This window comes from Vulpes lagopus, chromosome 15 (assembly GCF_018345385.1).
Source record: "Vulpes lagopus strain Blue_001 chromosome 15, ASM1834538v1, whole genome shotgun sequence".
In the NCBI taxonomy this organism is placed as follows: domain Eukaryota; kingdom Metazoa; phylum Chordata; class Mammalia; order Carnivora; family Canidae; genus Vulpes; species Vulpes lagopus.
This window is the reverse complement of record NC_054838.1, coordinates 23,579,661-23,604,885: the sequence shown is the minus strand read 5'-3', so window position 1 is coordinate 23,604,885 and position 25,225 is coordinate 23,579,661. Positions and strand designations below refer to the sequence as shown.

At 46.7% G+C, this 25,225-nt stretch overlaps 1 protein-coding gene across 9 annotated transcripts in view; it reads left to right on the top strand.

The window, feature by feature from the left end:
- Positions 1 to 25,225, top strand: part of NUMA1 (nuclear mitotic apparatus protein 1) — a 75,154-nt gene that overhangs the window by 36,388 nt on the left and 13,541 nt on the right. For 4 of the 9 annotated variants that reach the window (XM_041730105.1, XM_041730106.1, XM_041730102.1 and 1 more), the window contains exons 2-13: positions 5,907 to 5,980; positions 11,299 to 11,384; positions 16,421 to 16,500; positions 17,633 to 17,715; positions 18,292 to 18,372; positions 19,704 to 19,791; positions 21,095 to 21,215; positions 21,729 to 21,886; positions 22,179 to 22,296; positions 22,391 to 22,508; positions 22,861 to 23,001; positions 24,970 to 25,092. In XM_041730105.1, coding sequence (XP_041586039.1) covers positions 5,939 to 5,980; positions 11,299 to 11,384; positions 16,421 to 16,500; positions 17,633 to 17,715; positions 18,292 to 18,372; positions 19,704 to 19,791; positions 21,095 to 21,215; positions 21,729 to 21,886; positions 22,179 to 22,296; positions 22,391 to 22,508; positions 22,861 to 23,001; positions 24,970 to 25,092 — 1,239 coding nt within the window. In that variant the 5' untranslated portion in view covers positions 5,907 to 5,938. The other 5 variants (XM_041730108.1, XM_041730110.1, XM_041730101.1 and 2 more) reach the window with 3 other exon arrangements.

Sequence of the window (25,225 nt, the reverse complement as noted above, 5' to 3'; positions counted from 1 at the left end):
CTTTGTGTGTGAGCGGCGTGTGTGCGCCTCAAGACACGGCCGCCCCGCCCCGCGGCCGGCAGGAAGCTGCCCCCGAAGGGGCCCGCGTCCCGCTCGCTCCCCAAAGCCTCTGCGGCCGGCGCCTCGTCCGCGGCCCGCGCGCCGCCGGGCAGGGGCTGACCGAGTCGTCAGGGCGGCCGGTTGCTGGCCCGAGAGGACAGGCTGTCACCGCCGTGTTAGGAGAGCGGAGGGGGAGTGTCCGGGTGCTACCAGGTTTGTCAGGCAGGCCACTGTGAGATGCGTTTTGTGTTTTTATGCCACAGTTTGCCTTGGCTCTTGCCGCTGTTGCGGTTCAGGATTTTTTTTGTCTGCCGGCTCCCCTCCTCCCCCGCGCCGTGCGTCCTGTTCTCTTGTTCTCGGGCTCAGCCCTCGCGGCCCCTCCTCTGCGGCGCGCTCGCCCCGGGCCGGCTGCCGCCCCTCCCCCCTCCCGAGGTTCCCTGCTTTCGCCGCGCTCCCGGACCGCGGAAGCTCGCTGTGCCTTTAAAGAAAGCAGACTCCTGGCCGTGACGCACTTCTGGCTGTCAGCCAGGAAGATCGCTCCTGCCAGGCTGACTGAGAAGAAAACCAACAACTTTTCTTTTGTGTGTGGGGTTACTTTCCACCAGCCCCCCCTTTCTCCTCTCCTTTCAAGATTTAAATGCTAATGGCGGATTAAAACCTGTAGGTACGTTTGGCTTTAGGAGTCTGGTAAGGCCCCCCTGCACTGAGACTTTTTCTCCCTCCCTCTTTCTCTGGGTTTTTGTTCAAACATGGACGAGGGGGTGCGGTGCAGTCCCCCCCCCCCACACCTCCTTTTCCTGCGCCATCCTTAAAGGGGAGGGAGAGGAGAGGGAGCGCAAGTAAACACTCAGAAACAGGCGCTGGGAGCAGAGCTTGCCAACATCCGGGAGTTGGCGCCTTTGAGAGCAAAGGGTTGCTTTCTTTCCCCCTCGCGTAGATGTCAGCGTGTTTTTGTTCAGAAGGGGGAAAGCGTGCGGCTGCACATTGAGCTGTAGAGACAGCTTCTCCATTCCTGAGTGAGGCCTGGGTGTGTACGCAGTGGTGCCGAGTGAGAAAGATTCATTTTGTCAGCTGGTAGCGACCAGGATGTGTGAATATAGCCGTGGGGTCAGGTGCTGATGAACTGCTGGAGTGTGCTTGGGTGTGTATGTGCAGTATATGGCTGTAGGCCCCGGGTCTGTTTCGTGATGGCAACCCTTCTGCCCACATTTTTCTGATCTGGACCCTGCAGAGCATTGGGAGGAGGGGGAGATGCAGATATTAGTAAAGCCACTTTTGAAGAAACAAGGGAAATCTTGGTTTCCTTTGCAGTCCTTCTGTTGTTCCTCACCATGCTCTGGGCCACATTCTAGGCTACACAGAAAGGTTGGTCTTTGTGCAGAGGGGGAGGCCTGAGTCCAGACTAAGCCCCTTCAGGGGGCCCAGGGAATGCACATCGTCCAGAAAGCTGCTCTGCCCCGACGTCAGGAGTGCAGAGAAACCCTTTGGACTTACATGAAATAGCCTATACAGGACTCTCCAGAAGTTGAAAAGGATTATATTTTTCCCTCCTCAGCTTCTGTTGGAGCTGCTGGTCCTTGGGCCTTCTACCTCCTCCAAGCCTATAGAGGCACCATTCTTTATGATGAATTAGCCTATGGCGACATAGCTTGGCTTTTGCTGGGCTCCTCTGGGGTAACCTACCAGATGAGGTCTGGGTGCTTGTTTGCCGGTGCCTCCTGACCTACCCCCTCCCAGAGTCAGAGCAGGAACACCCTCAAGATCAGATTTACCCTTTGGATATGGGGTTTGCTCAGATGGTAGGATATCTCTTCTAGAAAGGTGTTAAGAGCATGGAATTCTTAGGGCTACAGGCAGGTAGGCTGTCAGGGTAAGTGGTGGGAAATCTTGCCGTTGAGTGTAGTCTTCTAGATAGGACAGACATTTCCTCACTGAGCTCTGAGCCTTTGGAGCCCTGGGCTTGAGAGGGGGTGGGGCTTGGGGAAGGACACTTTGAGGTGGGAGTTTGTGTGGGCTTTGGGCCCAGAAGTTCTGAGAGTGAGAGCTGTCACTTAAGAGAATGGCAGTTCAGTGGAGGCAAGGGCTCCTGAGTGGAGTGATCAGTACAGTTTTGTAGCTTTCTGGGACCAAAGGTCACTTTGGTGTTATCTTGAGGAAGGGCTGGTATACAGGCAGTAAGTGGCTAAGAGATGGTCTCACAGGGAGCTGGCACCCAGGCTGGGGGGTGGGGTAAGGAGAGCTGTGCTGCCACAACTCAGACCCTCTGGCCCTTAGCCTATCCCTTGGTTAACCTTAGAACTGAAACTTCTAGAACAGACCAGACCCCAGAGCTTAGCAACCCGACCCTCAGGTCCTGGTCCTTGCATCCGAGCAGGTGGTTTGCATTAGCTTCAGCCCTGGTAGGAAACCAGGGCTAAGTTTTAACTCTTTAAGACCCAGAGAGGGTGTGGGCCAGGTGGCTGTGCATCTTTTGAGTGTTACTTTCCTTGTCCTGATATATCTTCTCTAGAAACATAGAGGGGTTACTGTTAATGTGGGAATTGATCTTGATATAGGAATTTACACTATATCAGTTTTGAAAACATAAAGGATGCAGGGCCTTTAGTTTATAAGGCAGCTGCATCTGTGTGTTGGTTCCTTCTTGAGCTCGAGGAAGAGAGGACACCTTATCAGCTCTGTGAAGCCTCTGGGATTCTGGGGGCACTTCTTTTCAAAGAAATGGGCAGGTGGGAATTCTGAAGGTGCCTTGAGAATCAGGTTTGCATTCTTGGGCTTCAGTTTGTTGACTGATTGATTGACTTATTGATTGGAGGATGTGGGTGGGTGGCACCTGATCAAGTTGGGGTGGATCTTAGCAGATCCTTCTGCGAAATGGTTCTGAGCTGCAATCGCGGAGATCTGTTTTTCCATCACCATGACCATCACCCAGTCTTCTGGGTGGGGCTTGCCTCAGATTTCAGGGGGAGGGTGGGGAGGATGGTGCTTTGGCTGAGAGCCCTTGGGTTCCAAGCCAAGGCCTGCTTAAAGCTATAGTCCCAGTTGGAGGACTAGCTGTGCCACTGGCTTCAGTCATTCATTACCCAGAGAAGTGAATGGCTGGCTGCCCTAACACCTCCCACCCCAGTGTCCTGTGTCTGAGAAAATGCTTCTTTATGGGCTTTGATCTGACAAGGTCATTCTGGAGTTCCTCGTGTTGAGTATTGAATTCCTCCTGTTTCTTTGCCTGGGGAGCATGGAAGAAAGCATTTGGCCTTGACACCAGTTTTCCTGAGCAATGGAACTAGTTTTAGACAGGCTCCCCTAGGGAGGGTATAAGTGTTGTATGTTTTGCCTCTGAGATGAAGGGAAGAGGTTGGTTAAACCTCAGGTCATTTTTAGCAGCACAGCTGTGGAATCTCTCAGAGGGGGCAAGATCTACCTCCGGTTGCAAATAAAATTTCTGACTGAAATTTTGGACCTCTTTAAAAGGATAGCAAGTCTAGAGACAACAGTGGGAATGAGGGAGAGGTGATCTGGGTCTCATTTCCCTTGTTCCTGAATAGCTTAGACTTTTTTTTTTTTTTTTTTTTAAGATTTTATTTATTTAGTCACAAGAGACACACACACACAGAGAGAGGCAGAGACACAGGCAGAAAGAGAAGCAGGCCCCATGCAGGGAGCCCAACATGGGACTCGATCCCAGGACTCCAGGATCATGCCTTGGGCCGAAGGCAGGCTCTAAACCGCTGAGCCACCCAGGGATTCCCAGACTTTTTTTTTTTTTTAAGAAGCCACCCCACCTCCTCCCCCCTCCCCCCGCCCCCATTGAAGATTTTATTTATTTATTCATGAGAGACACAGAGAGAGGCAGAGGAAGAAGCAGGCTCCCTGTGGGAAGCCTGATGCGGGACTCCATCCCAGGACCCTGAGATCATGACCCGAGTCCAAGAGCAGACACTCAACCACTGAGCCACCCAGGTGCCCCCTGCTGTGCAGTAGTTGAGACCATCTGTCTTCACCCTTGCCTGGCCCAGGGAGCTGGGCATTCAGTGCTGATGGATAGGCCATGCTGGATCAAAATCATCCAAGACTGAGGAACACATAAGCCCTTTAGATTCTCTGCTCTCCTGAGAACTCCCTTAACCACTTCCCTTGCTCTTGCCAAAGCCCAGGTGAATTGGCTCATTTCCAAGACTGTGACGTTGGTATGACAGGTGGAATCTTGTTGGGGTTTGTGGGGTCAGGAAGCATTTAATTATAATTAGCATTTAGTTATATTTAGCATTTAATTATTTTCTATTATTTAAAGCTTCATGTATGTTTAATTTCACTTCTTACCCTGCTGTAAGCTCCTCAGGCAGGGACCATGTCACTGTCTCCCATTTCCCATGAAGCTTCCAGCACAGGATGAACAGATGTAAGGACTAAGAAAATAACCTTTTTGCTTGGTTGATAAACACAGTACACTTACATAGGAAGGACTAAGAAATGATGGGGAGTGGATTATCATCAGATTTATGTATATCTTTTTCCTAGTAGATAGTGAGCACCTTATGGACAAGAATGGTATCTTTCTTACCCCAACACATTGTGTACAGAAGGTGCTTATCGGCAAATGTGGGTCATTGGGGTGGCTCAGTCAGTTAAGCATCTAACTTTGGCTCAGGTCATGATCTTGGTGTCCTGGGATCAAGCTCCAAGTTGGAGGAGTCTGCTGCTCCCTTTCCGCCTGCTCTTCCTCCTTCCCCTTGCTCATATATGCAAGCTCACACATGCTGCTCGCTGTCTCAGAATCTTAAAATAAAAAAAGAGGTGCTTTAGCAAATGTTGGGTCCATAGAACCCACACCTTGGAGATGCTAATATATGAGGAAAGTTATAGGTGATGTGATTCTTGACCACTTGAGTTCTTCATGGAATAGTGATAGACTGAATACCTGTGACAGAAGGTAGGGGTGGGGTTGATTGTTCCCATGATCTGTAGGAATTGTGGGGGCTGCTAGGAGATGTTGAATATTTAGTCACCAGGTCTGTAGACTCTTGGGCAGGTTGGCAGGCAGGTGGCTGATTCCCAGTGGGAAGGGAAATTGGGAGTAGGAATACCAGGACAGGAAATGTAATCTTTCATTACGTGTCCCGTGAGATTTCTCCTAGAATTGGATGTGGTGTCATCCAGTCCCTCATTTGAACCATGTCTTTGACATTTCTGTGGAAGATAAAAAAATCCAGAATTTGGAGAGGTTTCCCTCAAGGACTTGTTATTGTTAGTTAGGTAGAATTTGAGTACCAGAATTGAGTACCAGAAAGAACCTGAAGTCAATCTTTTCTGCTTAAGATCAGTGGTCTTTTAATTGTATACCTACCATGTGCCAGGCTCTGTGCTATTTGCGTTACCTGCTTTGTCTTGAAGCCTCACAGTAACCCAGAGAGGTGTTTTTGAATCCTGCAGATGAGGAAACAGACTAATAGAAGTTAGGCTACTTCTCCAAGGTCAAATGGAATCACCATTCGGACCCACAGCTGTCTGAGAAAGCATGTTTGTTCCATGTTTTAGGGGCAACTGTGTCTCAAAGAGCAGGGTTGGAAAACAGCCTTGAATGTTCCCTTTTCTGTGGATCAGAATGATTGCGTGTAGAGCTTGTGGACATTGAATTAAATGCAGGACTCTTTACTGTTATGATAAGTTTTAGAGTAATTTTAATGTGTACTTTGAGCTTTCTGAAAATTCCCATGGTGTCTTGGTGGATTAAGTGCTGAGTGAAGAGAGATTTATTTAAGTGTTCAAAGCCAGTAATTGAACCGCTTTCCCCCCTTGTCCTTCATCATGGATATCTGATATAATTAACTGCTCTTTTCTCTCTCTCTCTCTTTTTTTTTCTTGGTTTCCAGGTGCATTGGGGTGACTGTTCGGTGTCACCAAGATGACGCTCCATGCCACCCGGGCAGCTGCACTCCTCTCTTGGGTGAGTAGTCTTCCTCTCTTTTATGTGAAGTTCTCCAGGAAGTTTGCAGGGGTTGGAGAGGAGTATATTAGGAGCCAGGGCTATGTAAAGTCTTCTCATCTCCAGATGAAAGAAATACAGTTTTCCCTTGCCTTGCCCCTTAGTTTTTTGTTTTTATTCTTTTAAAGATTTTATTTATTTATTCATGAGAGAGGCAGAGACACAGGCAGAGGGAGAAACAGGCTCCCAGTGGGAGCCTGATGCTGGGGGTGTCCAGGATCATGCCCTGAGCCCAAGACAGACACACTCAACCACTGAGTCACCCAGATGTCCCTGCCTCTTAGTTTTTAACTTTCATTATTTCTGGTGGCATTGTTCCTAACAGTGATCCATGATGCTACTTGTATAGCATAGAAGAGACTCCCTTCAAAGCTTCTGTATACTTTTTTTTTTTTTTTTAAGATTTTATTTATTTATTCATGAGAGACAGGGAGAGAGAGAGAGAGAGAGAGAGAGAGAGAGAGAGAGAGAGAGAGAGAGAGAGAGGCAGAGCCGAGAGAGAAGCAGGTTCCCTGCAGGGAGCCCAATGTGGGACTCCATCCCAGGAACCTGGGATCATGACCTGAGGCAAAGGCAGATGCTCAACCAGTGAGCCACCCAGGTACCCCCAGCTTCTGTATACTTCTTAGGAGAGGTCTGTATTTCCTTTTGGTCATGGGAAGGTTGGCTGCAGGGCAGCACAGAGACCCATCTTCATTTGTTTTCCTGTGCATTTTCTTGACTAGAAGAGTTTATCCTGAACATCAGTGACATCCAGGGACTTTGGTCTTGAAAGGCATTTTATTGTAGGGCAGGGTTCCCCTTGCTTTCTTTACTGTGTTTCTTTCTGCTTCCATTGTCCTCTTGTTGCCTTCTTGATTACCTAAATCCTTATGCTAGATCTTTTCATATATCTTCTGTCCAAGATGAACAACGGCAAATGAAAGAGTAATACCAAGCTTGGGGAACAAAAAGCTGCAAGGAAGCAGAAGAGGACACAGAGTGTAGTTATGACAAGCCTGGGCCATGAACCAGGAGGACTCTGGGACCATGCTCTGAGCCAAAGGCAGATGCTCAACCACTGAGCCACCCAGGTGCCCCTGTAGGGTGGCTTTAATAAGACATTGTCTTTAATTGCTGTTAGATCTCTAGATAGGAAATATGTTTAAATATACAAAATGTGCATTCTTTGTCTTCAGTTTCTGAAATGTAAATTCTAGTACAGTTTAAAATTGGTATTTTTATATTTCTATTTTACATATTTTATATTTACATTACATTTTAGTGTTTAAGATCTATGTTAGAAACACCATCTCTTCCTTTTCCTCCCTTCACCCCTAAGAAGGGGCTGGTTGAGTTTGGGGACTGTGAGCTTTGTCTCCAGTTCAGTGGATTAACTGAATATTGTGGGATCATTCAGCTGAACTGTTTTAAGTTGATCAGTTTATTTATTTATGTAGGTCCTACACTTGTGTTGATGGTGAGTACTACTGTTACAGAGAACAGATACAGGTCTAGTTTTAGTTAACAACAGATATTTGTATACTTTTTTTGAATTTTTGAAAGTCAGAATGAACATACATTAAAATATTAGTATATAGTTAAATAGAATTTTTCTTTTAGAGATTTTTCAATTTAAAAATTTAGGCAGCTAAGGTGGATTTCCTAATACTGTAGCAATGTCCAGTAATGCTTGCTGTGTTAGTGGGAAGAGTGAGTAGAATAAACACATGTGACAATTATAGTTGAGGTTTAGGGAAAAAAATGTAGGAAAAAAAGGACTAGAAAGAAATACATCAAAATGCTAAAGGTGCATGTATTAAAATACTAGAATTGAGTGGTTTTTTTCCCAAAAAATTTTCAGTAATTTTTTAAAAGATTTTATTTACTTATTTGTGAGAGACAGAGAGAAACAGAGACATGGGCGGAGGGAGAAGCAGGCTTCCCACAGAGAGCCCAGTGCACACTCTGATCCTTGGATCTGGGAACACAACCTGAGCCCTGAGCCGAAGGCAGATGCTGAGCCACCCAGACATCCCATCAGTAATTTTTTTTTTTATATAACAGTGTAAAAACAAATTTATGTTTTACTTGAAATGTAGCTTGAAATTGTTCTGTCCCCCCAGTTAAGGTGAATGTATTGTTACAGGGAATAGGGGACTTTTTAAGATTTGACAGCCTTAAGGAATCCTGAAAACCTTATAGGCAGCTCTTGGGTTCTGCATTGAGCTTGGCCCTCATTCTCATGTTTTATTTTTATTTTATTTTTTTCATTCTCATGTTTTTGTTTTTGTTTTTTAAAGATTATTTTTATTTATTTATGAGAGACAGAGAGAGAGACACACAAGCAGAGGGAGAAGCAGGCTTTGTGCAGGGAGCCCTATGCGAGACCGATCCCGGGTCCTCAGGATCACGCCCTGGGCTGAAGGCAGTGCTAAACCGCTGAGCTACCAGGGCTGCCCTCATTCTCATGTTTTAAATCCTGACTAAAGATGAGGTAGTTTCTGTACTTCCTCAGCTTTCCAATAATTTGTCATTTGAGAGCAAAATGATGAACAGGAAGAAAATACATGTTTATTTTTATTTTTTATTTTATTTTTTAAAGATTTTATTTATCTATTCATGAGAGACACAGAGAGAGAGAGAGAGAGAGAGGCAGAGACAAGGCAGAGGGAGAAGCAGGCTCCATGCAGGGAGCCTGATGTGGGACTCGATCCCAGGTCTCCAGGATCAGGCCCTGCGCTTAAAGGCGGCGCTAAACCGCTGAGCCACCCGGGCTGCCCGAAAATACATGTTTAGATCCATGAAAGAAACTATTGCTAGATTATTACTTAATTGATATAAGATGAATCCAGATTCCTTAAGTGACTTTAAATTAGCTAACTGGTGTGATTTCTCAGTCTTGTTACTGAACAAGCATTTGTAGTCCTTGAATGTTTTCCTTCAATAACAGGTATTAAGAGGAGGTGGTTTTGGATGCTTCAGTCTTGGCACTCTCCTCATTTTCAGCTGGTGGAAAAGAATCTTGGCCCGGAATATTCAGAATCTTCCTTGAAAATTTACACTGGCCTCTCCTGATGAATTAGTTTAGGCTTTTATCCCTAAAAGATGGCATAAATATGTATTTAGGGCTTCAATGATTGATCACATTTTATGCTCTATTTTTTTTTTTTTTTTTAACTTTTAACCTATTTTCATTTAGATCCATCTGGAAGTTGTTTTTAACTTAAACGTATTTAGGAGCATCTGGGTGACTCAGTCAGTTAAGCATCTGACTTGGGCTCAGGTCATGATCCCAGGGTACTAGGATCAAATCTGGGTCTGGCTTCCTGCTCAGCGGGGAGCCTGCTTCTCCCTCCCTCCTGCTTATGCTCTCTTACTTGTTCTGCTCGCGCTCTCTCTCAAATAAATAAGTAAAATCTTTAAACTTGATTCCCTAATGCAGTTGGTTGCTTTACTGAGAAGTAGAGGTTTTGCTGCATGTACTTCATTATTTTATTAATCATAATAGTGCTTTTGCAGTTAGTGCTTGTATCTTGTAGTGTGTTCTTGCATCCATAAACCTGTTTGAACCCATGCTGGTCCTCTCAAGTGAACAGTGTGGGGATTCCGTCCATTTGGCAAGTGAGAAAGTAGGCACAGAGAGAAATATGTTGATAACAAAGGTTCCTGGCTAGTTAGTGGAGGAGCTGGAGACAAAATCTTCATCTGGGAACTTCCAGCCTAGTTTATTTATTTCTTTTTTGTAATCTCTACACCCAGCATGGGGCTCTGACTCGTGACCCTGAGATCAAGAATAGCATGTGCTTCCGCCTGAGCCAGCCAGGTGTCCTGTAGCCTAGTACCTGTTAAAGAGCACATTTATAAACAGTAGAATCTCCTCATTGTACATGTCCACTGTGCTGAAGTTCTCACAAATACCTTGTCAGGCAGCCTGAGTTCTTCCCTCCTTCCTCAGTCTTGCACATGGGATTGATTGACCTAGCAAACCCTTTTTAACAAAGGTGAAGTTCAGCCCAGGCTTTTTCTAAACTTGGTAGCTTTGGAATTCATGAGTTTTTTCTGTAGAAGTTGACCGTATATGCTTATTGAATAACCTGTGTACCCGACTCATTTGCAGATGACTATTGGTGAATTTCCTAGGTGTAGAGACTGAGTTAGAGGGGTGCCAGCCCGAAGGCAGAGAAGAGAAGCAGGCGATTGAATTGGAATGGACAAGTTTTTCCCTGGGGCTCCCAGCTCTTTTCCTCCCTCTTTTTTTTTTTTTTTTAAATTTTTATTTATTTATGATAGTCACACACACACACAGAGAGAGAGAGAGGCAGAGACATAGGCAGAGGGAGAAGCAGGCTCCATGCACCGGGAGCCCGACGTGGGATTCGATCCCGGGTCTCCAGGATCGCGCCCTGGGCCAAAGGCAGGCGCTAAACCGCTGCGCCACCCAGGGATCCCCCTTTTTTTTTTTTTTTTTTTTTTTTTTTTAAGTCTTGTTGCCTCCATTTCTTCCTGTGTCAGCCAAAAATTTTCATGTCTGAGAAGAATTTTTTATTTTAATTTTTTAATATTTATTCATTCGTGAGAGACAGAGACACAGAGGGATAAGCAGGCTCCATGCAGAGAGCCCAGTGTGGGACTTGATCCCACGACCTGGGATCATGCCTGAGCCCAAGGCAGATGCTTAACTCTGCTGAGCTACCTAGGTGTCCCAAGGAAAGAATTTTTTAAATGCATTAATAACCAGAGTTTCTATCTGTGTGGGAGTGTATAAAACATAGTATTTAATATAAGTTTTGCGTAGATACTTCAAAATTCTAGAGATAGAAAGGGCTATAGTATGAAAATTTGAGCTACAGAGGGTTATAACGTACACACGCAAGAGATACAAAAAGGATAATATAAAAAGCCTTTCTTTTTCCCTCCTCTGACTTCTAGCCATCCAGTTCCTGTTTTCAGAGGCAGTGACAGTAGTTTCTCGTGTGTCCTTCCAGGAAACCATTCTATGCCTAGTTATATTTAAAGTATGGATCCCTAGTTCCAGCAGGAACATCGTAGGAGAATATAAGCTCTTGTTTAGTTGATGTGGGAGGAAGGACTCTGATGGCAGCATTCAGGTGGCTGCTCCTGGCCGAGTGGGGGCAGCAGCTGTCCTTGGCTGAAATGAAAGCTGGGCTCTTCCGCCCCCATGCCTGCAGCCTGCAGCTGTGGGCTCTCCCAGCCAGCTGGCGTCTGAGGAGCAGATTGAGCCACAGAGCTTCTGGCACTTCTGGCTATGGCAGTGGGCTCTTCCTTGTGTTTCGCAGGTGAACAGTCTGCATGTGGCTAGCCCTGTGGAGGCCGTGCTGCAGCTCCAGGACTGCAGCATCTTCATCAAGATCATTGATAGCATGTGAGTATACGCCACACCCTCTCCAGCCTTGCAGGTGAAGCTGTGTCTGGCCCGAGACCACATTTACTCCCTTTCCTTGCTGGCATCTGTGACCAGAAAGCATGGGCAGGACTGCTAGTGTGGAACCAGAGGCAAGGGCACCTTGCCTTGAGGGCACCAAGGGCCTCATCCTCCTGTCATTGTGTCTGCGGGCGAGGTCTCGCTCTTGTCCCACTCTGAGGCTTCCTCACGCTTGTGCGGGGGAGTTTCTGTGCCTCCACAGTGTTTCAGGAGCCTGCTTGGATGGAGCTCACTCTCTTCTTGTCTCAATGAGTCTTCCATAACCTCTCCTTGGGGCTTGCCCTTTTCTCAGGAGCCCTTCTGGCAACCTGTAGGGCCAGGAAGAAGAAAGGGGAAGCTCTTGCACTTGAGGGAAATAAGCAGCACATGAAAATCTTATCTCTAACCTGTTAGCACAGCACAGATATGCTCCTTTTTAAATCATTATAGCATTTCTGGGGTTTTTCAGCTGCCACGTTAACTTGCTTTGTGAGATCAGTTAGCATTGATAAGCTGCTTGTTGTCATGTAGCCAGGATCTAGTGAGCTTTGTTTTATATCTGTCTTTAGCACCTTACCTTTGAACATCCCAGTTATCTGGGAAATTAGAGTAGTGGGGCTTCCGCCTTATATCTTACCTCTCTGGGACTAAGCAAAGATGGGTCAAGCTATTATTCTAGGATCATATAGCTCATCCTTTTTCCTCTCATCAACTTTCAGGGATTATGGAGGGCAGAACTGACCTTGTTTTCACTTCTCTGTACTATGGGCAAAAGTAGAGTTTGGCCATAATATCAAGGATTGCAGGGACAGCAGAGAGGACCCTCCCCTTTTAAAGGAAAGTGCAGTCAACTCTGAGCCCCCAGGTCAGGGACATACTGAGGTGTTGAGGCTTTCTGTTCTCCACACACAGCAGTTAGGATGGTGTCAGGGAATCAGCATCTCTGTGAAGCAGCTTGGCCACCCCATTCATAGGCAAAGAATGTAGAACTGAGCTTGTCAAAGGCAGGGGGTGGGGCGGTGGGGGGGGATGCTGGGTCTGATTCCCCTTGGCGTCTTCTGCACCTGGCTTAACCCAGTACATTGGTTAATATTCGTTGAGTAAGTAAATGAACGAAAATGTAGTTGGTAACTTTTCATCACCAAATCTAGTGGGGTTGAGTAGCCTGGAATAGATGGATTCACTGTTTATTTTTAATCTTTTAAATATATTTTTTGAAATGTATGTTGGTGGTGAGATGTCTTATCAGAGGTTTTTAAAGTCCCTGTGGCTCTAACCAGCACCTGCCTTAGTGAAGTGACTGTTTTCTTATTTTAGTACATAGAGTACCATTTTCTCTCCCAGTTACTCAGGCAGGACCTTTCAGCAGCATCTTGAATTCCTCCCTCTCTTTGGCAGTGATTCTGCTTGGTCACCATCCTCTCAGTTTGTCTTTTGGTTTTTTTTTTTGTTTGTTTTTGTTTTTTTTTTTTTTTTTTTTTTAAATTTTTATTTATTTATGATAGTCACAGAGAGAGAGAGAGAGAGGCAGAGACACAGGCAGAGGGAGAAGCAGGCTCCATGCACCGGGAGCCCGATGTGGGATTCGATCCCGGGTCTCCAGGATCGCACCCTGGGCCAAAGGCAGGCGCCAAACCGCTGCGCCACCCAGGGATCCCTCAGTTTGTCTTTTGAACGATTTCTCACATCCCTGGCTCTGCCTCATTGTGGATAAGCAGGCCCTAGTGACCTTGTCCTTCTCTAATCTGTGCATATTCCAGGGCATCCCTATTCATGTGATCTCTGGAACCTTCCTTCAGTCCTGCTCACATTGTGGCGCCCCACAGCTGGTGGCCCTCAGTGACTCTTCATTGCCAGGAGATTGAAATTGAAAATCTTCAGCTTTGGTTTTGAAGAGCTTTCATCAGGGGCTCATCTCCTCCCACTTCTTTCCTACTCATTCCTACCTTCATACCCTACCCGTTTTCTTTTTTTCCAATCTTACAGAATTTCCTAAGTTCTGGATTTTATTAACTGTATTATCACAGTGCTCCTCAGTTTATTCTTCTCATCCCCTTGTGGCCTGTAAACTGGTGATGAGATCTAAGATTGATTAGCTTAAGGTTTTCTTGTTGCTGTTTTCTGGTTTTTCTGCAAGGATACTTCGTAGGTGAAATTGTGTACCACCTATAAGTCAGCATTTTGCAATTTCTAATAAAAATGATTATTTTTCAAACCCTAATGAAGTGGTAAGTCTAGATCATTAACATCAGTGGCTGGTAAAACCATTAGGCTGACAATACCTAACCTATTTATTTTGAACATCACTGGAAGAGGCGCATTGCCCTCGTGTTGTAACATACAAGGGTGCAGCATGCTGTTTTGTTTTTTTAAGAATAGATCAAGGTGGGGTGCCTAGCCGGCCCAGTCAGTGGAGTACGCGACTCTTGATTTTAGGGTTGTGAGTTCAAGCCCCTCGTTGGGGATAGAGATTACTTAAAAAAATAAAATCTTAAAAAGAAAAAAAAATTTTCCAAGGAGCTTTTGCTTTTGAGGAGATAAATTCCCTTGACCTAATGACAAGAGCAATAGATAGGTCTGGGGGTAAGGATGTCCTTGGTTTAGCCACTGTAGTTTTTATAACCTGGTGGGAAATTTTCCTAGGGAGGGTTACAAATTGAAGATGCACATTTTCCAAGTTGTCTTCTAATGCACTGCCTGAGCCTTAGATTAAGAGGAGTGGAGGTGAATGGAGAGAGAGAGGGAGAGAGAACAGGAATATGTGTGTGTGTGTGAGAGAGAGAGAGAGAGAGAGTGTGTGTGTGTGTGTGTGTGTGTGTGTGTGGGAGGAGAGGGGCTATTGAAATTCCAGGTTACCCTTAATCTCTGTCTCTGATTCAGGACAGTGCAGACCAGCTTCCTTTGGGAAAACAGATGTTCTTGGTGAATGTGTTCTGGCTTTATCACTGTGGATGGTGTTACTGTTACTTACCTAAATCGGACACTAGTTCTCAGGGGAAGACGGTGGAGGATTGCAGGGTTGGTGGCAGGTAGCAGCTGTGGGAACTAAACAGGGCTTGTTCCTTGCCACTTGGCCTTCTCTCTGGGAAAATACATTGACATCAACCTCTCTTAACAAGTTTCCTTTCTGTTGTGTATATGAATAGCCTGGAGCAAAAAGGCAGTCTCATTTCTTTGATATCTGTGAGGCTTGAATAGTAAAGTTTAATAAAGTCATTTTGCCAGAAAACCTAAAGCCCTGACATTTGTGTCACTGACCTTGTCCTGTGCTCTTCCTGTAACAGAGCCTGTATCTGTGGGTCAGCCCGTATGTATAGGAGTACCTCCTGTACCCTAGCTTTCAGGTTACGCAGTTAAGAGTGGTCAATTGTAAATGATGCCATTGTATCAGTCAGTGCTGTAGGAATTCCTGAGAGGGAGTGCGGAGGCATGACTGGCAGTGCTTCTGGATGGCTTCCTGCCAGAGATAAGACTTGAATTCGGTTTTAAAGGATGGCCCGGATGGCTCCAGGTCCAGCATTTTTAAACCATGTTCTGTGCAGCTTGACTTATTCCAGGGGCTTAGTAGGGAAAAAAGAGGTTTTGTGATCAAATAGGTTTGGGAAATAATGCAGGTTGTATCTTTTTCTTTAGAAAATGTTCAGTTTGGTTTAATCTAGCATTTCCCAGACATTTAACCTGAGAACCCTCTTTATTTTTATCTAATGGAATACACTTAAGGAAATTGCTGCTGTGTGCTGAGGCAAGGAGTCACAGCGTTTTAGGGTGTGGGTGAGTAGGGAGGGTGGCTCTTTTAGGAGTCTGGGAGGAGGTTAGCACCTCCTGAAGGCTTTGTAGGCGTCCCTAATCCCAAACAGCTATCCAGAAAATGGGGGTTCACTTGGAAGAAGCCTTTGTAATCTTGTGAGAGAAAGAGAGAGAGAGAGAGAGAGAGAGAGATAAGGAGGTACATTCATGGCCTTGGCTTAGATATTGCTGATGCTTTGCAGGATATCTGGCAGTGCGAGTTCTCTGATTCCAGAGCCTGCCCTGCCCTCCAGAAACCTGGAGGGTTTGGCTGAAACCTGGAGATTCCGTAGAACCTGGATATTGAGGAATAAGAGGCTCCCTTAATCAGTTATCTTCAGCTGTAATAGCCCAAGAAGAAAAATCCACTTTGTAACTTGAAATGGAGCTCTTCACCCCTGAAATTGAAACCACTGTTGGGGCTGTGTGAGAGCTCCCCCTGCTGCCTCCCTGTCCTCCTTGCTCTCCAGCATGTAGCTTGCCTTTAGCTGCAGATCAAGTGTTGTCCTGAGGGGTGGTGCCCCCGGGTCTCAAGTCTGTTCAGCTTCAGCGTCCCACTCTTGATTTTGGCTCAGATTGTGACCTTGGGGTCGTCTGTGCTCAGCAGGGATTCTACTTGAGATTCTTTCTGTGCCCCTCCCCCTACTTGCCCCTGCTCTTTATCTTTCTCAAATACATAAATGAAATCTTAAAAAAAAAAAAAACCAGTGTTATCCCTCGGCTTTAGCCATCCAGCCTTCTGTTCGCTGTGTGTTGGACTTTGCCTCAGCACTTTAGAGCCTTGGGAATTTCCTCCTGTTCTTTCCATTCTTGGGCCTGTTTTTCCCTCTGCATCATCTGCCTGACTCTTCCTGAGTTTCCCAGGCTTCCTGACCTTCTACAGTGGAGCTATTCCAGACTGTTGAGCCTAGCTTCCCCTTCATCTGTGCTGCCATCCTTTCCCATAGAGCTTCTTCATGTTTACTGCCAGGGTGGCAGAGTGGCATCTTTTTCAGGACTGCACGCCTCAAGTTCCCACTTCTTACCCACCACACAGTTCTTTCTGACCAAATGATGTTTTGGTAATCTCCCTTGCCTCCAGCATCTGCTCTGGTTCTTGCCCAGATCCAGTGCGGACCAGGCCTGGAGGAATGGGAAGGTGGTAGGTAATAGAATAGCGAGGAGGGAAGGATTGCTGAGTACTCGAGTCCTGATACTTGTTCTTTTTCTAGCCACGGCACTGAAGAGGGGCAGCAGATCCTGCAACAGCCGGTGCCAGAGAGACTGGAATTTGTGTGCAGTTTTTTGCAAAGTAAGCACCTTTCTTTATCTAGCTAAGAAGGAGCTGCTTCCTCAACTCCTGGGACTTTGGAAGTCCAGAGGAGCCAGCTCACAGGTGTCTGGAGGAGCAAAGGCTCAAGGCTGCTGACTGTACCACAGGAATGAGTACAACTGTTTCTTCTGGGTCTGGTGATGCTGATGCCAGTCAGGAAGGAAGAGTGTTCCTTTAGTCCCTAGCCCATCTCTGAGATCTAGATAGAGCCAGAGGCTCAGTTTTTGGGACTTATCACCGTGGGCTCCTGTTCCCTCTCACCCTGGCCCCTGCCCCACTGCAAGAAGTTGGAGGCAAGGGATGGATCTGTGTTACCCTCTTTCCCTTGCAAGAAAAATATTTACCCTGGATAACTGAATTAATTGCCTAGGCAATGGATGTGGAGCAGAGGCATTTAGGTTGAAGTCTTGGCCCTTCTATTCACAGCTTGTGTGACCTTTCTGGACATAGGTTCCTTGTCTATAAAATGGAGCTAATCATAACTGCTCCTAAGGCTGATGGGTAGTAGGAACAGATGAAAAGCTAGCACAGTGCTTGTCAGTCCCCTCCCTTGTGCAGTCACACACAAGAATCCTCATCTTTGACCCGGGAGCTGTCTGCCGTCTCCCCCTCAGAATTATGGGAAAGATGTTAATAGGTTTAGATAAAGCAGAGAGTTGATAATGGACATAAGAGCATGAGGACCAGGTGTCCCAAGTTCTCCTGGTCTCACTCGGCTTCAGTCTTCTTCTGTGACCTTACTTGGAACAAGACTCTAGAGTGACCTGGAATCTCTGGGCTCCTCCTCTGTGGTGCTGAGCAGGAGTTGAAGCATTGAGTGGGTGAGTGCAAGCTAGGTCATGGCCCAGAGCTGCTCTGAATTCCTAGCCTGCTTTTTTCTTGAACTTTTCCTGTAGCCCTTGGACTGATCTAGGATAGAACTAACTTCAGATGGAAATGTATATGTTGGGGGAGAGAGGACAATATAGGAGTAAGGAGGGAAGAAGTAAAGAGACTTTTGTCTCCTGGCCCCGCCAGAGACATCAATTTTGTTCTACTCTGAGGTGTTCTGATAATCTCAGGGATGGTGTCCAGGAAGTTAACCCTGTTTTCTACATTGTCATCATTCCAGAAAACCGAAAACATCCCTCTTCTCCAGAATGCCTAGTGTCCGTGCAGAAGGCAATAGAGGGGTCAGAGCTGGAATTGGCCAAGGTACATATGGAATACCAGATGTGAGGGGCAGAGGGTGGCACCAGAGGGACCTGCTGGGCCTTCTGTTAACCCAGGGGAAGTATCAGTGCTTTATTTCTGGGGCTCATGGAAGTTGTAGGTCAGCCACTTAGCTGAGGCAGAGGCTAATTCACCCCAATAATTCTAGGAGTCCATGCCATATGACAGAGAGGTTTGCTAGACTGTTGCTGTGGGCCTCAATAAAGACCTGACAGGAATCAGGTTTCACCCAGCTGTCATAAGTCTTTTTAGCTCAGTCTCCCTCATTCCCACTCCCGTTTCTGGGTGCTGGCCTATAGAGAGAGGGTAGCTTAAGCTTCATATTTAGGTTCCATGAGTTCAAGAATTCAGCTGCGCACCATGCTTTTTGCACAGTGGACAGTGGGTCCTCAGTCAGGTGTTTCTGGGTCCAGTTAAGGGCAGAGACCTAGGGCTGAAATCTCGAAGCTTCAGAAGAGCCTCCAGAATAGCTCAAGGTCCCCAGAACAGCCTAGAGAGGAGAGTACAGAGAAGAGAGACAGCCTTGCTCAGTGACTATTTCTCCTATTTGGCTTCTAGATGACTATGCTGCTCTTATACCACTCCACCATGAGCTCCAAAAGTCCCAGGGACTGGGAACAATTTGAATATAAGATTCAGGTAAGTCCTGTGCCTCCACCTCAAGCTGGTGGACCTAGTCTGTACTTCATTGCTTTTCTTTAAACAGTATATAGTGTTTTCAAAAATTATACTGTAATTCTAACCATTCATTATAGAAAGTCTGGAAAATAAAAGTACAAAAGAAGGAAATAACAGTTGCCAGTAATCTCATCCCCAGAGATCACTGTTAACTTTTAAAGGATATACTTCCAAGTCCTTTTTTACACACATATGTTTTTGTTTTTGTTTTTTTTTTTTTAACATACATTTAACTGTAGTCATAACTGTGCTATGATGGAATAATATGCAGAAATTGTTTTCTCCTCGTGTGTGTTCCCATGTGAGTGTGTATATTTTTTACACAAACGGTCACTCCTTTTGTCTCCTCCTTTCCTCTAATGGGAAGGATTAGTGAGAGACAATGACTTTGACCATTGTGACAGTCTAGCTCAGAGTGGTTACCTTCTTCCCCCCCACCCCTCTGCTCAGTCCCTAAGTGAAGAGGAGTTGGTGCATCTGCTTCATTATAAAGGGAATTGACCTGGTTTCCAGGAACTACTTGTCATGTGGGTCCTGGTGTTGGCTTTGTGTCCTGCAGCTGTCCTTTATTTCCCAGAGCAGGAGGAACTGGGATGCCACAGTGGGTAATGTAGGTGACTGCGGGGGCAGTGTCCAGGGAACTGTGGCCTTTCACATAGTGGTAAAAATGTTGAATCATCCCTTTTCATACTCCCGTAGCTCATGGCTCCTCTCTGAGGTTGTAGTTGTAGTGGCATGGGAGGAATGGGTGGGTCCTCTTTCAGCCTTTCCTCTGCTCTAAGCTGGTCATAGGCCTAGAAATAGAAATTCTAAAGGAATAAGGAACTGTAGCAGGGTTGGCCAGAAAAATTAGATCAACTTTGTAACTGAAATTCAGACAGAGGAGGGCAGATTTTACAGCTGAGTTGGTGGATAAGCTTTGAATGAGCCCTGGAGAGTTCTCAGAGAACAATGGTGAGGGTCATTTGGAAGAGGGCAACGTAGTTAAATATAAAAGCTTTCTGACTGCACTACTTTCTTTGCCTATTTTTTTTCTGTGGTCAGGAGTGAAGTCCGATAGGAACTCCTTCTAAACTTGAGTGCATTTTTAGGGGAACTGAGGGGGCGAGGGCAAGCAGTGTCAGCATGTCTCTGGTAGAAATTTTCTCAGCTGAACTGTGGGGCTCTAGGCTTTGAGAGGAAGACTGGGCTCCTGCAGGCTCCTGGGGCTGGCATTACCAGTGTGGTGTCCACCATCTCTTCAGGCCTCTCTGACATTCTTTGATCCTCCTTTTTCTCTCCCTCTGGCCCAGGCTGAGTTAGCAGTCATTCTCAAGTTTGTGCTGGACCATGAGGATGGGCTAAATCTAAATGAGGACATAGAGAACTTCCTGCAGAAAGGTACGTAGGGCCTACTCCTGAGGATGCTGCCCTGTCTGAGCTGGGGACTGCTAGGATCCTGAAGTATTGAGAAACACAGTGGGGGGTTTGTTTGGCTCCCAACACCAGGCACAGAGTGTGTGCTCCGGAAAAGTGTATGTCATGGAAAAGGTTGACTTCTGGGCCTTGTTGCCCTCATCCCAGTTCCTGTGGAGCTCTTCCTTGCTGCCTGGCAGTGCTGAAGCAGGACATGATAAGTGATCATGTCTGCTGGTAGGGTGTCTTTGATCACCCCACACATACCCTTTTTTTTTTTCTTTAAGTGATTGCTAAAAGCTGGGAGTAGTGCCTTTTCCCCACATGAAGCTTATGTTCAGTAAGGATAAGAATAAGTGCTAAAACAGAAAGTACCTAATCTACCAAATGTGTTGCTGGAAGTACAGGAGAAAGAGTGAGAGCTCCATAGGTCTTCTGATGAAGAGGCTGTCTAGTGAGGATAGGTTGTAAGATGTGGCTCTAGGCAGGTTCTCTGCCAGCTGCTGAATTTGATGATGCACAGGCTGAGGGAAAAGCAGGCTCCCTATGGGGAGCCTGTGGCACCCCGGGATCATGCCCCGAGCCAAAGGCAGATGCTCAACCACTGAGCCATCCAGGTGTCCCTCTCTTTGGCTCTTCAAATGGAGATGTTGGAAAAGTGAGTCTAGAATGTAGGCTAGGGATGTGGGCCCAGGTTATGGGTTAGCAGGTCAGTGTGTAGATAGCCACTGAAGCCATGGGCACTGTGGGAAGAGCAGTGGGACCCCATCACATCCCATCAGGGATCTTAGAGAGTATGTAGAGGAGAGGAGGGGCAAATAGGGAGATCAGAAATGGGTATTTAGGGGTAGGAGAGCCATGTGAAGGTGGTCGTGGGAGCCAGGGGAGGCAAAGGTTTTGAGAAAGAGGTTGTGTTGGCAGTTTAAGATTTCAGAGTGGAGGAGTTCAGGAAGGAGGCCAGTGGCTCTGACCTGAGAAGTTGTTGGGCTGAGAGGAGGTCCTGCTCCGAGCAGTTCTCAAGCTGCCTCCGCAGTGTCGGATCCGGGGAAAAGCATGAGCATTTGATGACCCGTGGAAACAGAAGCCCCTTGTTTGACAGGGTTTAGTGCCACTGACCTCTTGGATAGTCGACATTGGGGTTCAGGCTCTGCCCAATGGCCTCCCTCTGCAGCTTACACATAAGTGTCTGGATTCACTTCCACTAAGGCAGGTTCTCAATTTCTAGAAAGGTGCAAGATGTTCATCTTCTTACTAATCTTTGTATGATTGGCTTGCTTTTTTCCCCCAGCTCCTGTCCCTTCTACCTGTTCCAGCACCATCTCTGAAGAGCTGTCCCCACCCAGCCACCAGGCTAAAAGGGAGGTTCGCTTCCTAGAGCTACAGAAGGTTGCCTCTTCCAGTGGGAACAAGTATGTGCTGGGCCTCCTCTCATGGGACAGGGCCTCAACATCATCCAGTGCTCAAATCCCTGCATTCTAGAGGCTGACACTGTTCACCAGCCTGTTACATCATCAGACAGTGTTTGGAGTATCCTGTAGATGTTCTCACCTGGCCCAGTACCAATTAGGGGAATTGGTTGGGATCTATTTTTGGCGGAAGGCCTCCCTCAAAGGCTGTTCCCTGTTTATGGAATTCCTTTCTTTCATGGAGACTCTGCTAAAGTCTCTTCTCTCAGTGCAGCTCTGCAGAGGCAAGATTTTTTTTGACAAAGAAGTTAAGGCTTGGAGGAGGGAGAAGAACAGTTTTCTCAAGGTCCTGTCATGAGGTGGGAGATAGCCCTACAAACAGAGCTGAGGTGCTTGGCCTCCCAGCCAGTGCTCACAGCCCTAGAGCCCTGCTCACCCATCCCTGCCTGGTGCTGTTCCCTTCCGCCCTCCCATTTCGGGCTCTGACCATGGCATCTGGGCCATCTCTTTCTTCAGCTTCCTCTCAGGTTCTCCAGCCTCCCCGATGGGTGACATCCTGCAGACCCCACAATTCCAGATCAGACGGCTGAAGAAGCAGCTTGCGGATGAGAGAAATAACAGAGATGAATTGGAGCTGGAGCTGGCTGAGAACCGCAAGCTCCTCACCGAGAAGGGTAGGCGTCTAGTATGCTGGCAGATGTTCTGTGAATGAGCAGCATTTGGGATTTTCATCCAGGGAAGTGCCGGGCTTATGTGAGGAAGACCCCTCTGTTCCATTGTTGTCTGTTCTGCTGGCCCCGGAGCTTAGTGCTCAGCCTTGGACCAGTCTGGCTGACCTCCTGGAAGTTGGTTCTGCCCTTGCCATCATCCTCCTTTCTCTGAGATTGGATGCCTCCCCTTCCTCTTCACTTCCCCATAGTTCTGTGCTGACCCTCCCCTCCCCTCCCCTCCCCTCCCCTGGGGCAGATGCACAGATAGCTGTGATGCAGCAGCGCATTGACCGCCTGGCTCTGCTGAATGAGAAGCAGGCGGCCAGCCCACTGGAGCCCAGGGAGCTTGAGGAGCTCCGTGGCAAGAATGAGAGGTAGGACTCTCCCTGCTTTTTTCCCAGCTCCCCATCCACACTTGTGTATTGGGGGGTGCTGCTGTCTTTTCTAACTGCTCCCCTTCCCTCACAGCCTCACTGTGCGTCTCCATGAGACTCTGAAGCAGTGCCAGGACCTGAAGACAGAGAAGAGCCAGATGGATCGCAAAATTAACCAGCTTTCTGAGGAGAATGGGGACCTTTCCTTTAAGGTGAATGTTTGGAGGGGGGTCTGTCCCCAGCTGGAGGCCTGTTGGGGTGAGTTGGTCTGGAGGATTCCCAAGAGAGAGGGCTGAGAAGAATGTCCTGGCACCCTGTGCTTTAGCCTTTCCAGAGACCTGCATAGTTGGGCCTTTTCCTTGTCCCATAATTGGCTCCTGCCAGGGATTGGATTGTGGCCCTGAATTTTGAGTTCCGAGTTAAAGATGTGACTAAATATCATTGGTTTGAGGCTGGTTAGAAGAGTGGTCAGATGCCTGCAGCCCCTGGAGTTGGGGAAACACACAGCAGTGGTGGTGCTGGTTTCCACCTTGGGTGACGGGGATTCCCTCTTATCTGCCTCAGCTCCGGGAGTTTGCCAGCCACCTGCAGCAGCTCCAGGGTGCCCTCAATGACCTGACGGAAGAACACAGCAAGGCCAGTCGAGAGTGGGTGGAGAAACAGGCCCATCTCGAGAAGGAGCTCAGCACGGCCATGCACGACAAGGTGACCCATCTGCTTCGGGGAGTCAGGACCACAGTCTTGACCACCTGTTCAAAGCTGAATTCCATTTACCACTATTCTGTGGGGCTTTTGGGAAGTAAGCTGACTCCTCTTCAAATTTTAATAGTGTGCTGTAATGGAAAGATTGTGGGCTGAAGTCCAGTACACCTTTGAATCTTGTCTTTGCGGTTTTTAAGGTGGGATCTTGGTTGAATTATTTGACCTCTTTCTGTCTAAGCATACTTTGTTTAAAGTGGGAAAATTAGTGAGTAGCTGCCTCATCACCCACTGTAGAGCTTGACATATTGTATGGTGCAGAGTTAGCTTTCAGTGAATTCATTTTTTTTTTTTAAGCTTTTACTTATAGGGGTGCCTGGGTGGCTCAGTCAGTTAAGCTTCTGACTCCGGATTTCCACGCAGGTTGTGATCTCAGGGTTGTGAAATCAAGCCCTGCATTGGGCTCCTTGCTCAGCGCAGTCTGCTTAAGATTCTCCTTCCTTCCTTCCTGCCTGCCCTTACCATTCATGCTCTCATTCTTAAATAAATGAATAATTTTTTTAAATAAAAAATCTTTTATTTTTTATTAATTTTATTTATTTGTTTGTTTGTTAAAGATTTTATTTATTTACTCGTGAGAGACAGAGAGAGAGAGAGAGGCAGAGACACAGGCAGAAGGAGAAGCAGGCTCCATACAGGAAACCTGATGTGGGACTCGATCCGGGGTCTCCAGGATCATGCCCTGGGCTGAAGGCAGCGCTAAACGGCTGGGCCACTGGGGCTGCCCAAAAATTAAAAAATCTTTTTTATTTATTTATTATTTTTTTTATTTATTTTTTATTATTATTTTTTTAAATCTTTTTTAAAGTAATCTCTATATCTAGTGTGGGGCTCAAACCTATAATCTTGAGATCAAGAGTTGCATGCTCCACCGACTGAGCCAGTTAGGTGCCCCCACTATTATTTCATTTTTAAAGATTTTATTTATTCAAGAGGGATGGAGCATGAGCAAGTGGAAGGGCAGAGGGACAGGGAAGAGCAGGGGCTCAATGCAGGGCTTGATCCTAGGACCCTGGAATCATGACCTGAGCTGAAGGCATGTAACCAACTGAGCCACTCCAGGGCCCCCCCCCAAACTATTATTTTTATTACTGTTTTTAAGAACCCAACTCTACCACTTACTAGTTAGTCCTAGGGCAAGACATTTAACATCTGAGCTTCAGATCTTACTCTGCAAAAGGAGGATAGTAATAGCTGCCTCTGATATCTGTCTGGTGGATTAGGAATTCAGAGAGGATCCAGCACAGTCCTCGCTCTGGCTTTGTGAACAGTGGGGGTGGGGCTGAAGGACGGGTGGGAGGTGCTATGGTTGCTGTTCCCAGGCAGACTGGGGAGATTTATATGTAAATTTATATATAAATTTTTTTTAAGATTATTTATTTGAGAGAGAGAAGCATGAGTGCACAAGTAGGGAGGGAAGGGCAGAGGGACAGAGAGAATCTTAGACTCCCTGCTGAGTGGGGAGCCTGATGCAGGGATTGATCTCACGACCCTGAGATCATGACCTAAGCTGAAATCAAGAGTTAGACACTTAACTGCTTGAGCCACCCCTTAAAAATACGGGGATATTTTTAAGCTGGTGAGTGTTTGGATAATCTGGGAGCCAAGACTTGTCTGAGGGAAGGGTATGTAGTAAGGGTATCTGAAGTAAACTAAGATTTACTACTTTTTTTTTAAAGTAAGGAAATCTGAAGTAAATTAAGTGGCCTGGGAGAAGAAATAGCAAGTCATATGGCTTAATTCAGCCCTGAAACTAGGGCTAGAGAATCAGGTACCTCATGATCCCAGGTCCACGGTTTCTGGATTTTTTCCAAGGCAATCTTGGTAACAGGGTGTTAGACCTCCATAGGTTGGTTGTTGGTAACCTGGTGCCTGTTCCATTTCTGTTCACGTGAGGCTCTTGTTTACTCTTAGAAATGCCTTGAAGAGAAGAACGAAATCCTTCAGGGAAAACTCTCGCAGCTGGAAGAACATTTGGCCCAGCTACGGGACAACCCACCCCGGGAGAAGGGCGAAGTGTTGGGGGATGTCTTGCAGGTAGGAACACACAGGAGCAGAGGTTGAGACCTGTGTCCCAAGGTTGGTGTGGGCCTGTGTTTGGTACATTCCTTCCTTCATTCTCACGGGGGCTGGTGATTGAGGAGTCGTGTTGATCCTCATTTGTCTCTAT